Here is a 17,962-nt window from a genome sequence, read left to right as displayed (position 1 = left end):
CATTAATTTGTCAAGAGTCTCTGCGACTCAGAATTGGACTGTTCACATCGAGCATCATCACTTTTTTTTGTTTGTTTTGTTTTGTTTCCTCCCTTTGTTTTACACCATTTGTGTACAACACGTTTTTTGTGTGATTTTATATTTCTGTAAATACACCGGAATGGAACTGAATTCTCTTCTACTTCTTCTCGAGGCAGCAGAGTATTTGGAAAGAAGAGACAGAGGTATATAATGATGTTTGTGTGGTCAACTAAAAATAGTCTTTGCATTTGTTGTTGTGCTGGTCTAATGTGACTTATAAACCTGCCGGCGGATCAAGTGTAGTTTAGTTCAAGCCCAAAAGGACGATGACATCTTTTTTACTTTGAGTTATTAAGTCTATAAATATGCAATAACCAGAATGAGATGACTTACATTCGTCCCAGCCTCTGTTAAAATGTTGAAGCTTTCATTTTCCGTCAAATGTAACCTGGGGGAGGGGTGTTTGCTTTACAGTAAGTTCATAGAAGCATAATTTGTTAAACTGCTTGACTTTAAAACATATCAAATGTCTCGTGTTTGTTCACTGAATCACGCACGTCTGTGTTTGATGCTGGTTTTGTTTACTTTCTCACTAGAAGCTGAACACGGTTATGCATCTGTTTTGCCGTACGACAGTGACTTTTCCAGAAAAAAAACTAAATCCTCTCCTGTTTTGAGAAAAACCCACAACAATAGGTAAATACAGTACAATGACATTGCTGTATTAATGAATGAATACATTCAAACGATGCTTATTCTACATGTAATCGCCATTTTTGTTGTTGGGCTTGGCTGTGTATAAACATTGCCACGCGTACAGCGTTAACTTTCTGCTCGTGCTGCTTTCTCTTTTCCACTGCTGTCATCTCCCTTCAAATCAATCATTTTCACGTAGAAACACCACACGTTTCATTAAAGTAGCTGGAAACTTCTAATCAGCAAACAAGCTGATTTCCTTACCATATACTACTTGTTAATTTAAAATTACATCACTTGTTTGCATGCATAAAATTTGCCAAACATTTTTCTTCATGCATTCTTGCATACAAACAGTAATTGTTGAAAGTTTTTTTTTTTTTTTTTTTTTTACAAGTTGCTATGCTTTACATTTTAACTTCTTGTTGAATTGAACAAATATGAGCATTAATGTGACATGTATATGTCATAGACAGTCTGCTTTTAAGTAGTGTACTTTAGGTGTGGTTAAACTCTTACTGTTGGGTGTGGTGTGAACAGACCCAAGTCAGCTGCTAGACAGCTTTGACCCCTGGATCTGTTTTGCGGCATTAGCCCTCTTTCCTTGCAATGTCAAAGCAAAACAGCAGGAGCCTAGTGTGCAGCCCTTCCCCCACAAATGCATAGAAAACACTGAAAAAAAGGAAATCTATGGAATTAGGGCTTTCCAGTAAATGTGCGATGTTTTTCTTTTACCTTTTACCAAAACTTACTTAGGAATATTTTTGAGAATTGTTTTCCAAATTGCAAAAACATCTGCTGACATTGTAGACTTTAAGTAGTGTTAAAGCTTTTTTTTCCCAACACCATAAATTCTGCACTAGCCTCAGATATTAACATTGTGTCTGTATTTTAACCTGTCTTGTGCAGCAGTTTCATTATGCGGATGAATAATAAGGGAACCATGATATCATTATTTTTGCAATCCCATATGATGACGTTAGTGTTGCAGAAACCGCACACTGCAGCTTTGAGATATGCCTAACAACTGATGCTATGACCCATATATTTTGTTTTTAACTTGCATGCATTACAGTCCCTATATTTTGTTTGTTTGTTTGGAGGAAATGTCATTGGCCTGTCATACACGCCAGCATTCATACCCTGGACTAAAATAGCAATGCGTTGTAGCATGCTGAATTTCCTCTGCGTCATTGAGTGCATGCTGTGCTTTACTTACAGTGATATCAGTCTACTGGACACAGTAAGGCCATGCAGAATTATTTTGTTTTGTGTATAATGTAGAATTCAAAGCAGAACAGCATGTAGTGTGTGAAGGGGCCAGGGAGCACCAAAAGCTTTTCATTTGTACACTCATATATTCATGCATTCATTTCAAGTAAAAATAAATTACATTTAACATTGCTCCTTTTTTGGGTTTCAAAGAAATTTGTTGATTATTTGTGCATGACAACAGGGCCGTTTTTGTTCATTCAAAATGAATAACATCTTGACCGAGTGGCAAACAAGAGTGCATATGTGGTGTTAACAACAAATGCAGCTTTTCAAGGTTCCTTTTGGACCACATTATTATATGAAGAAAATTACCATTAAATTCAACACAAGACTTATATATTATATGGATAAGACTTGTTGAATTAATGGGCTGCCTTTGTAATTTTTTTTTTTTTTTTTTTTAAGTCTTTACTGTAAAACATTTTACTAGAGTGTCCTGCTTTATATGATACTAGGAAATGTTTTTACTCAAAGTACATTAATGGGAACCATTTTTATTTTAATTTGAAAGATTCTTATTTTATTTGCCTTACAGATCAACAGCTTCATCCTGTAACATCCTGTAGCAGAGATACAGAGTTGCTTTTTTATATATTTAGTACAGAGTCGGTGTATTTTTTTTTTTTTTTTTTTAAGTAAGTAAATAGTCAGTGTTCTTCTTCTTATTTTTATTAACCAAACTCATCCATGCTTCTGTTTATTTCTTGTTCAGGTCATCACACAATGAGCTGGAAAAACACAGGTAAGAACATACCTATTGTGGATTATAATGGATTTGCATATATATTAAAAGTCATTGTTTTTGTAGTAATGATTTATTTAATTGTATAAAAATGAGCAAGTTTGAAGTTAGCATTTGCTATATATGGGTGATAATCAACTCAATAGCCAATTTGGCAGCATATGCAGTGCTGGATCAGAGTCCAGTGTCGAGTACTAGTTTTTAATCAATTGAGTTTAAGAGTGAGACATTTATTAATGTCTTTTCATTTAAATTTTATGTTGTTACTTATTTTATTTTATTTTATATTACACATGACATGGATTCATCTGTACTTTGAAAAATTTCTGCGTCCAAAATGTCCGAGTCCACCTGAGTCCACCCAAGTCCATCAAAGTTCATTCACAATTGCAGTCTGAGTCCAATTCCAAATCCCGAGTCCAATTACTACAACTCAACTAAATTATATTTGTGTCATTTTACAAATGTTTCTGAGACACTGCCGGTAAACCCACTGCATTCAATATGAATTATTTGCTGTCAATATGCTGACTCAAAAAGCATGAGAATATTATGATCCTGAAATTATATGTTGGGGTATAATCTTCAAGTCGTATTTACATGATATTTTGGAGCATGAATTTAAATGTCATCATCGGACACCTGGGTTGGCTTTTTTGAATGTACATGCTTTTGTGACGAAACAACTGATCACTTTATGATCACTGTCTGCTAATCAGTGTGCTCGACAATATTTCATTTTGGAGTGATCTGTATTTGGAGAATACATGAAACATGAACTCTGTGTCCCTGCATTGCCCTTCAAGTGCACAAAAAGGCTGTTTGAAATTTCACTCAATTTCAAATAATGATAGACTGTCATAAAAATGAAAACAATTTAGTGATTCACAACCCGATTTTATAATAAATATTTGTAAATCTAAGCTGTGACTTCGATAATCAAGTTTATTTTTTATTTTTGGACATGGTTAGTAGAAGTTCTGAATGACGTTTAAATAATTTATTAGCCAAATTAGCTGCAGAGTGAAAATGTTTGAAGTGATTTCAAACCCTGAAGAAAGAGGTGGCTGTAGTTATTAACACTGATGAAAGTTAAAGTAAACTAACTGTCAGACAATTTTGTGCTGTTTATGTTTGTGCCAGAGGTCGAGTGTGTGAGATTTGTTTCCCTTGTGCTGATTTCTTGGAGTTTGCCTGTCACATGCTTGATTTTGAGGAATTGATTACTGTTGCTCTGTGAGAAATAAGTTCAGTCATGTCCTTTGTCAGAATGGAACCTCTGAACCATTAACAACACTAGACAGAGTACCAGGAAAACCGTACAGGCAGATTTATGACAGTTTTTTGAAGAGACATAGAAATACAATGGAGAAAAACATTTCAATGTCATGTAATTTCCTGTTGTGGCGCTTCTGTGCAGGGGCGTCAAATTAGTTAACGCTGTAAAAAATAATAATAAAACAAATGTGCTATACAAAGGCTGTGCTATATTGTGAATATAGTCATGGCTAGAGGTTGTTGTTGCATAATGTACAGCCTCATTGGTTTGATAAAAAGGTTATTACACTGAATCAAAATGTTATTTTTGTATATGTACTTGTATGTACAGCTGGAACACTGTATTGACCAATTAAAAGATAGGAAAAAAACTTATCCATTTGTTGTCCTGGCTAAATTCAAGTCTCTTTCGCTGGTGTGCTGTGCTTAATTGACAAGAATTTGATGTTTTAATGATAACAGTGACATTTAAGGTCATTGCCCACTGAATTCGAAATTTTGGTATGCATTTTTTCGTATTCGTTATCCTAAAAATTCATCACGCACAGAAACCTTGCACACTGAGTCCGATGCGTATGAATTAATCCGTAGCGAAAAAAATTCCAAAACAGTACTAAATGGAGTCTTCAAGCAGTGAGGAAGATTTTGTTTTCCTCTCGCTTCTTAAAAAGTGAAAAAGAAAGGAAATATTGTGTCCATCCAATCCTGAGATATAGAGAGGAAGTAGAGTTCCCATATTAAACTACTAGAGCCACATATTAAAAAGAAGACCACCAATTTCCGTGAACTCCATGTGCAAGGATATTTACAGTGCTTTGTGCTGCGAAACGAAGTGGATGAACTTCATAATCACCATTCTGGATTTTGGTGTTCGCTTGTACGGTGGCTCTGAATTGTCCAAACTCTTTTCAAAATGCTTGCTACGGATGCGAAAAATTCAGAAAATCAAACCCGATCCGAATTTTTTTTTATGACGGACGAAAGTTTCTGAGGCAGTGTGCAATGGCCTTACCTCTCCTACCTGCTGTTTGAATGTGCTAGTTTGCACAATGGAAGTACTTGTTTTTGATAATCTAAGCATCCTGAATTTTTTTGGACACAGTCTTTTCTAATTCAAAATGCTATGTAAAGTAAAATTACAAATTAGTAATTTAGCCATTAGTAATTTAAAATGTTATTTAGTAACACATTATTAATTAAACCGTATTAGTTATTAATAATAAACACAAAGTAGACTTCCTCCTGTCAGTTTGAAAGGTTTTCTCATTTATGTTTGCATGACCGAGAATGTTGAGGCTGTCTGACCATGAGATGTTTGTATCCTTATTAGCATTTTAAAGTAACATTCAGTTATGCCACACGTTTAAGTAATGCTTGGAAGTAGCCTAAACAAAGGCAAACGTTATAATTATACTGTGAACAATAAACCCAAATAACTACATCTGAATTCAAAATGATCAAAATTATTTTTATAAAACTATTATTTGTGTATGGTATTTAAACAACATTAAACATTACAGTAAACAACCATGAAAGTCAAGTAATTAATTTATACACTCATTGTGACTCAGCTGTTCTGTACATCACACCTTTAAAATGATTTAAATACAGCATATAAAATTCAAATAACTTGCAAAATCTTTCATTATAATTCACTACAGACTTGCTTTCCGATCATTGATCTCTATATATTATTTATGTATCGATTGTCTATATTATATATCAGATGAGATCAACACACTCCTTTCAACATCACAAATTAGCAACATATGTACCATCTAGAATTCTTAGTAATTCTTATTAGGTCATTTATGTGCTAAGAACTCATAATTACAATATTTCTGGCTTGTGAATGAATCACAACACCTTAGTGAGTCAAAACATCTTAATAACAGAAGGAAACAGGGCCTCTGACATGCAACCCATTTCAGAGCGTTCCATGCTAAGTTGATCTCTGGTCATATCCACTGTGTTTGGAAAAAAAAAATGTTTGTTTTTCTTCTGATGCTTTTGGCATTTTATGTAAAGCATGCAAAATTAGATTTAACCAACAATGTTTGCCACTGAATGGCATATTATTTTTGGCAGCAGTCAGTGTCTTTTGGTGAATCACAAATAGGTCGTGCTTCTCCAATTTTTGCCCATTTTTGGCAAAATTTCTCAAGCTTAATCAAGTTGCATGGGGATTGTTTTGTGAACTGCAGTTTTTTTTTTAAGTTAATGTTCAGTTGGATTGAGATCTGTGGGGCCACTCGGACATTTAACCTTTCTTGTTTTAAGTCAGTCCAGCATTGTTTTGTTCTGCCTTTGCTGATGCTCTAGGTTATCACAAGTTTAAATAATACTTCCAAGTTACAGTGCCCTTCCTCAATTGTTGGCACCCATCATGAATTTCAAAGAAATTATGCACATAATAATTCCAATATGTTCCTTCATGAAAGATGACCGTACTGAGCCCTGACCGCAGTGCTGCTTTGCCAAGTGCATAAGCGTTTTCCTTGTCGAATGAAACAAAGAAAAGCATCCGATACCTACAGTAAAATGTGGTTTTGACAGCTTCAGAAATCATATTTTCTCTCTGTGTGCAGTTTATAAAAAAAAAAAAAAAAAAACTCTTAACCTTGCAATGCCTTATTGACAGGACAAATCTCTGATAATCAGCTGATAATGTCGAAAAGCAACAGTTTTTTGTCTCCTTTTTTGCCTTTATTTAACAGACAATAGAGTAGCAATAGAAAGTAACAGAAGCGAAGAAAGGGAATGGGTTTGGGAAAGGACATCGAGGCGGGACTTGAACTTGAGATGCTCAAAGTGCTGTTGCGGAGTGCTCCCCACAAGCCCATGACATATGTCAATTTCAGCAAAGAAATGGAGGCAGGAAAACAAAATGTCTTTTTAAAAAAAGTTTCCAAGCCACAGTTATGTTTTTTCTGAAATAGTGTGTAAGATTACCCAGTAAAATCCCCAGTGTTAAATCAACACAGAGTGTATTTGGTCCCACTCCAAATAGTGTTAAAGTAACACTGAAGCAGAGTTAAAGTTAATGAGATAATTAAGTGATTAATTAAATGATGATTGAGCATTAGTGAAGAACAGCTGCTCTTAACAAGCAGAATAACTAAAGAAAAAGAGAAACACAAGAACTACAACTGACTTCAGCCACAACCTTTGATAAAATCAACTGAAATAAGACATTAAATCTCTCAAGAACTCAGTAGAGGAGGATTAAACAACTCCACAAACAGAATCACCAGCTTCACTCATGACTGACCAGATTGACTTTATTTCTGACATCTGCAGAAGATCTTATTGAGAATTAACAGAGGATCAGATGTTGATGTTTTATTGGTCAAAAAATGATGCCACCGTCATGGAGGTCGGTGTTTGCTGTAGTTGGACTCTTGACCCTTATAGAACTTCTAAATAATTAGCTTCTAAGCAGTTGCAATTGTGTTACACTGCAAACACTTGATCATTGCTGAATCAGAAGCTTGATGTAGCAGATTACACTTTCTGCTTATAAAGCATTTGACTAATCAACACAAAGTGGTTTCTCTCTCTCTCTTTGGTTATTGACTAAAATTCATCAACTAATAAGAAGCCAAAAAAAATATTAAACATATGGCACCGTAACACTTCAATAATGAAGAGATTCAGGTCAAGCTTTTAGACATTAACACTTATCATACGATCCACAACAGTGGTGACAACAAATATTCATACTGCAGAGCATGATGGGAGTTTTTACAATGGTGTTACCCAGCATGCATTGCAGTGTGAAGCGTTTTGTTGATTGTCACCATTGTTGAGATTCATATGCTTATTCTTGATGTCTGTGTGTGTATATAATATAGTTGTTCAAAAAAAAATTATGCACATGGATTTAAAATCATTCATGATAACTGTTGGCTGCAACATTTTACTTTTATACTGTAGTGTCTATCAGAGAGTTAGTTGTGCAAACCCTAAATATATAAATGGTGGTAGAATAACAATAAAATATAGTAATCTGGCAAGTTCACAATGGTTATCTCATCACATAGAAGTATCTACTATGTGTTCAGTGTAAAGCAATGATTTCTCTGCTTTACAGCAACATATGCACTGTTGCAAAGAAACATCTAACACAGCAAGTCAAGGGTCAAGAGCCCAACCAAAATAAACACTGATCTCCATGATGGTGGCATTGTTTTTAACCAATAAAGCATCAGCATTTAAACCTCTGATAATTCTCAATAAGAGCTTCTGTAGTCATCTGACAGAAATAAAGTCAGTCATGAGTGAAGCTGGTGATTCTGTTTGTGGAGTTGTTTAATCCTCCTCTGCTGAGATCTTGAGAGATTTAATAACTTTTATTTCAGTTGATTTTATCAAAGGTTGTGGCTGAAGTCAGTTGTAGTTCTTGTGTTTCTCTTTTTCTTCAGTGATTCTGCATGTTAACAGCAGCTGTTCCTCACTAATGCTCAGTCAGCACTTAATTAATCACATAACTATCTCATTAACTTTAACACTGCTTCAGTGTTACTTTAACACTATTTGGAGTGGGACCAAATACACTCTGAGCAGTGTTGATTTAACACTGGGGATTTTACTGTGTACCTGTACATAGCTGGACATCAATCAAGTTAATATGTGACTTCAAGAGTGTTCTGGGAGGTGCCAATGGAACTGAATACATTATTATTTTATATTTATAGTTTTTATTAGTGTGTTTGCTAAGGCAAGAATCACTGCTTGACAGGTACAGTACAAGAGGCAAAACCACAGACACTAAAAGATACTATAGTTTTAATGAGTTTTTGATTTGAGGTTCGAAAAATCGAGTTTGTAGTTTTGTATTTTGGTTTTCAGGGCGTGTTTTAGGATTCATTTTGCCTTGGGAAACTCTGGTGATGATGTGGTGCTGGCGTCATGACTGAAGAACATGCCCTTTTCTTGCCTAGTCTGTTACTCAAAGAGGGAGACGGAAGACACCCTCCACACTCTTACTTCATGTCTGCTCTTTCCTTTTTTCTGCCTCATCCTTTTCTTGAGTTGCTTCACTCTGCTGACTCATCAGGAGCTTGAGAAGGAGGTGCAATAGCTTGGTATAGCATGGTTTTAAATGTTCAGTATTTGACAGTAAGTCTATAGTTTAGCAGCAACTTGTCAGTGAAAGACTCGTTTAATTGTGCAATGATACCCTATCAAAAAAGGCATTAACATGGAAGTCTACACATGGATGTGCAAAACTGTGTAGTTTGATAATTAGTTAGTGGATTGTCTGAAGCTCAGACACATTTCTTAGGGGGCATTAACACAGGACATATTCTTCTATGCAAAAAACACCAGGATGTAATGCAACAGAATGAAACACAATGCAGGAATCTCAGACATGGTTTTAAAAATTAAACAGCGAAATAATCTCTGCTGGAATGGTCAGCAAAAATCTGTGTTAACACGGCAATCCAGATCACTGAAGATGTGCCTGAACCTGCAACTTTACTGTATGTGTTTATAGTGTAATTCATGCTGTGCCTGTTCGTTGCAGGCTACCCAACATTCCTGTGTTCACAGATCTGCAGGTAGAACTTTGTACAGTTGTACACTAACTGATTATGCATCTAGTAAAATTAGTTTAGCCCACAAGAATTCCTTTGTGAATTTTCAGCCATTAAAATTCAAATTTAAATCAAGGGCATTTATTTATTGTTTTGACTGAATTGACCCCAACTGAGTCTAGTTTCCTCGAAATTTTATTTCTTATCCTACCTAACATCTTAGGGAATTTTTCCTTGCCACAGTCAAATTATGCTTTCTCAGTGGGGGGTTTTAAGACCCCATGTTCTGTAAAGCTGCTTTAGAACATTATGTATCATGAATCCTGCTATACAAATAAAATTGACTTGACCGTTTGACCCAGATATCAGATCACTGCACTTTTGGTGGGATCACATTTTCAGGAGTTGAAACCTTATGGGCTATTTCAACAAGTATTTGCATGGAATTTCTTGCTACATTATTGATTGATATTAAACGTGCACTATTTTTGTGAAAAGCAGACAGTGAAGGACCAGAAAGGGAAGCTCAGGATACAATGTCCTGTTATTTTAGCTCATGTTGTTAATCATTCACAGAGTTATGATGATGTGAAGCCTGGCCTATTTCAAATAGCCTCTGTGTTAGTAGGTACACTGTATTATAATTTACTCTCCTGGCTTTCTTTAAATGCTGTTGTAATTTTATTTTGATCCATACAACAGCATGGTCGCTAATAAGACTGGACCCAATCTGTTGGTTGTAGCAGCTTATGTGGTACCAGTTGATTGAATAAAACTGATTGAGATGAACCACAAAAAGTAAGTTAACTTGGCAAGTTTATAAATTTTTCCCCAACGCTTTTACCTTGAGTTACTTCCATCACGGTATTTTAAGAAATATGGCCAACAAAATGTGGGCAAATAATATTGCCTTTATTGTAAATAAATGTTATTTTTTAACACTTTATTTTTTAGTTACATAGTTGTGGCCTTGATTAATTTTTGTTCCACAAACAGTGCAAAGCTCTTTATGGTCGCTTTGACAATGAAGAGGAGGCACAGTAAAAACATATAAGTGTAACTTTGTTAGGTGTGCATGTAGGGCTGGGCGATATATCTAATGCGATTGTCATGCGCATCTCGTCAGTAAAGCCAGTTTCGTGAGTAGCAGTAAATCTCCATCGCCTGCTTTCAGATGGAGCGGTATTTAATGCACAGAGGCTTCACAGGTTAGGTATAGCTCAAAAAGGCCACAGAGATACATTTCCATCCACTTCCATTTCACTTTTGTAAGCAAGTAATGATGTGTTGCAGATAAAGATGTTTTTGTCCGTTTGAGAACTGGCTATAAAGTTGTGTGTGGATCTTCACATGAGAGTCAGTCATATACAGTATGAACATTTTTCTGTCTTTTGAGAGGTGTAAAATGGCTGGCCTTGCCCACACCAGCTGAACACACTACAGTCAATGGTCTCTTTCTCCAAAAAGGGTCACTTCCTCCAGATTAGAGCCCCAGTCTGAGTCGCCTCATTCTGGTGGACTCTGGCAAAGTCTATTTCTGGAAAGTCAGTTTGTTCTGCAATCGCCTTGGTAACTCGATCTACAGATATTTTTATCTACTTAAAGTTGGAAAGATGGGAAAGTCTTACCATATCAATAACATGTCAAATCAACGATAAAAATTAAGAACAATTAATAAAATAAATTTTCTTCTTTAGCATAAATCAATCAATCAATCAATCAATCAATCAATCAATCAAAAAAAAAAAAGTTTCCAGAAAAGCTGTTGCCTCTTTTAGATGAAATGTGGGACTTCCTTTACTATAGCCACTATGTTGAGGTTACTGCCACAGTCCTCAAATTTAAATAAGGGCTACGATTGGTAAGATTAGACCAATGGTTTGTTTCACTTTTGGTTTGGTGTGAAAGAGCCTTTATACTGAACGATTTTGTCCCCCTTAAAGTTTTGGTGGATTTTATTTTTTAAATGAATCACAGGAACAGTCCTCTTACATAAAGGTGCAATCACATCTCATTAATCTAGTTCCTCCGTCATGCCTGCATGGCTTCAAACCGGCTGACTTTTTGTTAGCAGCCCACAGCAGCATCCTGAGTCAGTTCTAAATTCATCCCAGGGTAATACTTCACTCCAACCTGTTCTTTATTGCAGACGTGCCAAACTGCGATTGTACCTGGAGCAGTTGAAACAGCTTGTGCCTTTGGGTCCTGATAGCACCCGTCACACCACACTGAGCCTGCTCAAACGCGCCAAAATGCACATCAAGGTACAAGCAAAATCAGCATCTTTCTGAGAGTATCTCTGTTTGCACAGCAGTAAAGAGGTTAGAGCAGCTTAAAGCAGTTACAGTCAGAAGGGAAGTTAATCAGGAACTGTCTACAGGAAGTTTGTCACTCTCCATGTTGCAATTCAGATGACCCACAGTTACTGACATGATTGAGATGGTAATTTATTCCAGGCTTAAAATCATTGAATCATTGCAGCAGTATATGAGGCAACTGCTGAATTAAGATTCACATTGATATTTTTGTGTCGTACTATGAAGACAACATTTTAGGTTGATACAACTGTCCTGATATCATCAAGGGAAAGAAAATATTAAAAGAATGAAATTCTGGAAAAGAAACCGTTTCACTGCTTATTATTATTTAAAAACAACATCTGCCAAATCAAAGTTATGTAGTGTGACCAACATAGTCATGTGGTCAACAACACATGACAACACAAGCAAAACAGCAAATTATACCATAATTTCAAGGTCAAAATCTCTCTTAAAATGTAAGATTTCACTTTTTTAAGACAAGGAAAGCTAAGTTTAGGTTGTAAAATGCGCCGCAAAAACGTAATGATATTGGTGAATGAATAGCCTAATTCATGATATTTGTAAAATAATTAAAATTATATAAATAAATAACTTGATATAAGATCTTTTTTTAACATACTAATTAAGTTGTGTACAATAACATGCTTTCAAGGTTACTTTTTACTTGGTTATACCACATAACGTCTTGAAAGTCATTAAACTCGTGGACACTTTTTTTATGTCACCGACTTTGTCTTTTATCTCTGTCTAATGAAAAGGGGTGTAAGCCTCAGTGGAATGGAAAGTGTTCAGCAAACTGTCACTTAAAGTGTATGAAAGAGACAAGACAAAGAAACCCCAGTACCATGTGTCTGCTGACCCTTTTGTTTCTTTCCTGTTTGTTACACAGTATTTCATCTCAACCTGCCTGGTTTCCTGTCATGCAGCATAGTCTTTCTGTTAATGTGATTGTTTCCCGTTTTTAGCTCACAAAATTGTGGATTTCTTGCACTGTGCATGCTCTAGGCAATGGTAGATGATACATGCAGTCATGCAGTGTGGTGTCTCTGTGCTCTGTGGTTTGATCAGTGGAAACATATGCTCTGCAGAAGCTGGAGGAACAGGACAGGAAGGCTCTAAACATGAAGGAGCAACTGCAGAGAGAACATCGCTACCTCAAACGGCGCCTGGAGCAGCTCTCTGTACAGGGCTTAGAGCGCATTCGCACTGACAGCATGGGCTCCACCATCTCCACTGACTCTGAGCAAGGTACAGCACATCTGAAATAATCTTATATGCTGATATTCACTTACATACAATAAAACCTTAAAAAAACTAAATTAAGCACTATACTTTCAGCAGTTACACACATACTGTATATACCATGCACTACATAGACTGTATGACCATAGATGAATGCAGAACAATCGCATCTATCTATCTATCTATCTATCTATCTATCTATCTATCTATCTATCTATCTATCTATCTATCTATCTATCTATCTATCTATCTATCTATCTATCTATCTATCTATCTATCTATCTATCTATCTATCTATCTATCTATCTATCTATCTATCTATCGCCATAAATTTGGAGATATTTTTTGTTGCATTAATCCAGATAAATAGATTATAATCCACAAATAATTGTAAAGATATTTAAAAAAATCAATAAATGGAATGAGATCCACAAATAAATCTTAGTTTCACAAACATAAATTAAATTCACAAATAAATAAAATGTGATATTCACCTTTTTATGTCACAAACACAACTTTGCCTGACATTCATTTGTGAATCGCATCCTCTGCATTTTTAGATCATTGCAAGTATTTGTGGATTGTGAATGGCTTTCTGTTCATTTGTGGGCTTCTGTGATTTTGAAACACTTCTATCATTAAAACGAGCTGATAAATACATCCTCAAATATGTGGACCCCACCCACTATCTACTCAAGCCAATCAGATAACAGCCACACTTTGCTGACCAATTGTAGCATGTTCTCGCTATAGCCAATCACGTCTAGCTTTGCAATCAGGGCAGGAACAGATTAATTTATTTGCACTCCTGTAAGGAAAAAAGAGGTTTGGTTTCTTTATATTTTCAATGAGAATAAACTCAGGTTTACACACACATTATGATCGTTCACAGATCTGAGCATGATCAGGAACACCCTCGCGTCATGTCCAAAGGAAACAGAAATCATTATAATCAGAGATACGGTCTATACTGGATGAGGCGCAACACGATGAAGGACAAATATTTGCACATTCGCTTTGTTGCGTTCAGCACAACAGCAAATAATATTTATATTATTATAATTAAAAACTGAGTTTGGCAATTAAGCAAGTGGGCAGAAAGTCAGATTTGTATTGCATTTAGCTGCAGTATGAACAGCTACAGCTGAATGCATTAGCACTGATAATTCAGCTCCTCACCCCTCAATATGTACAAACAAACAGGAACCTGTCTCATAGTATATACATGTACAGTGAAAAAACAGTAGGTAAGTGGGCAGCGCTGCAAAAAAAACTAAATTAAATAAGCACACATTTTCATAATCATAACCGTACCACTTGTGTTGCCCATTCATTTATACAAGTCAAAATCAGTCTGTGGTAACTGACAGTATCTCCGAGTTACCATCCATAGAAATTAGATTTAACATAGCCTAGAATATTCCTTTATTCTTGAGATCATTGGTTGAGGTGTAAAAATGACTAATAATGAGTTTTTATTTCTGTGTATACAGAAGTGGACGTTGACATAGAGGGCATGGAGTTCACACCAGGTGAGGGTGATAGCGTGGACAGTGTTAGCGATGGTGAGGACCACTACAGCCTGCAGAGCAGCTCCAGCGATGGAGGCCACCATTCACATTCCCACAGATTACAGGCTCACATCTGCTAGGCCGTGTCAGACCGCAACAGTGTGTCACCTCCAACATACCCATCAGCCACTCCCAGCTGGCAGGAAGCACCTGGCTGATTTCCACTCCTCAGAAAACTCTCTCCCCTCTCAACCCTTGCAACGCTTTATATCAAACCCTCCCTAACCCCACAAATATACACAGACAAGCAATATGTGGTTTTAGTAAGAACATGTGGTGTGGTAATGCAGTTTTAACTTGTCTGTTCTGCTGTGTATGTATGAGAAACTGTGGCTCTGTTCCAAAACCTAGTAACTGCCTAGCTGTCTGTCGCCTACATAAATGCAGTATCCTAACTGAAAAGGAAAAAAAAACTCTACTTAGCTTGGTTATGTGTATGTCACAAGGCAGCATGGTTTTCCTGTGTACTTTTTGGCTGCGTTTACACTTGCACAAAATCCGATATTTTTTTTTTTTTTACATAGATCAGATATTGTCGCACAAAAATCTGCATCCATTCTGAGCCACTTCCAAATGTAGTTTTAAAGTAGATATATATTGGATATCTGGAAATCTGATCTATGTCTAAACATGTAAACTCCAAGCCACTACTGGTGAGGGCGACGCATTTACCCACAATTGAACTATTCTTAATGTTATATTATGAAGCACACATGCTTGTATGCACTTGCACAAATCACTTTAGATTAGGAAACTTTATATTAGTCGATTATGCACACACAGAACATTCAGGAGCATAGAAACCTGCTCAATGAATTTTATGAATAAAATAGATTCTCTACTGAACGCTAGAGGTGAATGTAATCTCACAGCGCTACATTTTTCACTTCAGAATTCTAGATCTAATGGAAACTACCATTAATTTATCTGTTCAGTCTAATTTTGTGTCACAAACCTCAATGACAGTTTTAAATTTTATATACGGACATCCAAAACCAGAAGGTGAACTGTGTTGCTGAAAGTGATCACCAAAGTAATTGTTCTAGTTTGGAAGAGAATTAATTTAGACGCACATATCGTATACGAGTTGTGTCTTATATAAATATAAACAGACGGGACAAAAAATCAGATATGATCAAAAGATCAGATCTGTGCATTTATGTAAACGCAGCCTATGGCTATTCCAAAATAGGGGCGCAAGTCTATAATACCCAAAATGCTATCTAGGCAGGCAGGTCACTAGGTCTGTGAATAGAGCTTGCTTGTGTGTCAGTTCATTTTGCATAATGGGTTTACACAGGATTCTTGTTTGGTTCTTGAAAGTGCAAATCATAGCATTAGGGACACTAATAGACTAATGGAAAGGGAGCAAAAGGACAAAACTTCAGGGCACTTCTAGGAATGAATGTATTCTATTTCAGTATTCACCCCATGCAGTTAAAGTGGCCATGAAGATTCATTAATTGGCTACTTTTTTTGTGAAAGAAAAGAGAATATATCTAACGCTTGATTCATAGCAAAGCAATGGTGCTGTACTAATGCATCAGTGTAGTAGTCTTTATGTAAAACTTTCAGTAGTAAATGATGTAGCAATAAACTTGGAAAGCTATGGCTTTCTTATGCAGTGAACTGATTCTGGACCAAGCCTGAGAGACTTGAGAAGCTGAGTAGCTCTGTTTTGTTTAGATTGTGTGTATGTATGGCAGCACTCAAACTGACAAGTCAAAACTGTATGACCGTCCCTCGAAAAAGCTCTTTGTTGTTGAGGTGTTGGTACTATCAGAATATTATATTGATGTTTTTAGTTCATTCATTGTCTTTCCTTGAAGCCTTTATTCTTCAGCAGTATATATGCAGTGCAGTGTGCAATATTCAGTATATGAAACAAAGTTCTTTGTGCTGGGAATTCCAACTCTTCACAGACAGTCCCAGTCTTCAAAGCAGGTTAGACCAAAATAAATAACGAAAAGAAACAAAAACAAAAAAGTATATTTAAAAAAAAAAGAAGCCAAAAATATTATTGGTCACTGAAAGTGATATTATATTTTCTGTAGTTGCTTTTGTATTATATTTTCCTAAATAGTCCTTGATTAAAAGACAAATAGAGGAGTTTATGAAAATGACAGAAAATGAGGCCAGGCTAATTTAGTTTGAGAGAACTCTGGCATTTGTCCCTAACTGTCATGCTGTGCCTTGTCGTATCCCTGTTCTTTTCCCAATCTCTTTCATACATCCATCCCTCCAACCTTGCTCAAAACCACAACCTGCCAGCCACCCACAGCTTCCATCCTCAGAATAGACTCTTCCTTGTCCTTTTGATGAGAAATTTGGGTTAGTCACCTCTGACCTCCATCTTTTTTTTTTTTAATTCCTCAAAAACGTGCTTTCCATTCTGCCATGCAACATCATCCACTGCAGCACTGGTCATCTTCTCTTGTGGCAGCTCGTCTCACCCCATTGAAAAACGTTATCTAATCAACTCTGCCTATGAGGCTCTTTTCATAGTCTTGTTATAGTCCTTATGCCTATGATGTGTTTTGTATTTCAAACTATGAAGTGGAAGACCTTGGGAGAAGAGCATTGGAATCAATCATTAATGGCAGCTCGAGTCCTCCCCACACTCTCCCAGTGGTAGTTCCTGTTTAGTCTTAAAGTGTGCTTAAGGTGATCATACTATTTGATCCTCTGCCCATAAGAGAAAAGATACAGCAATATGATTCTTTTGTTTGTAAAGGGGTGGGGGGGAATTAGAAAGCAGCACTGTTTCAATATTATGGTGCATATTGTGACCAATACATTGACCTTTTTTTGTTTTTTTAATCTCTCCATTCTCTGCAAACACTGAAAGGAGTATGGAAGCCAGTTTTCTGCCATGGAATAATACATAATAATAAACAAATGGGAAAAAAAAAATAGAAAACAAAGATAATTGTGACTTTTTATCTCGAAGTTCAGACTTTGTTTCTCTGTAGATATAAACTCAGAATTCTGACTTTTACACAGTTATCAGTGTAAACTGAATTTTGAGTTTTTCCCCCTGGCTACAGAATAAAAAATAATAATAATATTTTATCTCACAATTCGGATGTTTTTTCTCACAATTATGACATTTCTTTGTGGAGTTTTATATATTACTTTATAATATATTAAAACATATTAAAATGAGATATAAACTCAGAATTGCATTATAATTTTTATTTTCGTGGCAGAAACGAGCTTCCAGAGGAGGGAGAAAATGGTTTATTATATTTGTTTTTTTTTTATATATTATTTTTA

General features: G+C 35.9%; 1 protein-coding gene across 1 annotated transcript; it reads left to right on the top strand.

Moving 5' to 3' along the window:
- mxd4 (MAX dimerization protein 4) lies at window positions 1-17,572 on the top strand. The gene is made up of 6 exons (XM_079422089.1): window positions 1-224; window positions 618-717; window positions 2,705-2,734; window positions 11,702-11,816; window positions 12,962-13,121; window positions 14,609-17,572. The coding sequence occupies exons 1-6, from the start codon at window positions 161-163 to the stop codon at window positions 14,764-14,766; spliced, it is 627 nt and encodes a 208-aa protein (XP_079278215.1). The 5' UTR covers window positions 1-160; the 3' UTR covers window positions 14,767-17,572.
- The last annotated feature ends 390 nt before the right edge of the window (window positions 17,573-17,962 follow it).

Source organism: Barbus barbus (assembly GCF_936440315.1).
Source record: "Barbus barbus genome assembly, chromosome: 7".
NCBI lineage: Eukaryota > Metazoa > Chordata > Actinopteri > Cypriniformes > Cyprinidae > Barbus > Barbus barbus.
The sequence above is the reverse complement of the archived record's forward strand: the minus strand, read 5'-3'. Positions and strand labels throughout refer to the sequence as shown.

Excerpts from the sequence above, each read along its gene's own strand:
- mxd4 (XM_079422089.1), top strand. The coding sequence starts at position 161 with ATGGAACTGAATTCTCTTCTACTTCTTCTCGAGGCAGCAGAGTATTTG. Across the intron at positions 718-2,704 it reads AGAAAAACCCACAACAATAG|GTCATCACACAATGAGCTGG; the intron begins GTAAATACAGTA and ends TTTCTTGTTCAG. Across the intron at positions 11,817-12,961 it reads GCGCCAAAATGCACATCAAG|AAGCTGGAGGAACAGGACAG; the intron begins GTACAAGCAAAA and ends TATGCTCTGCAG.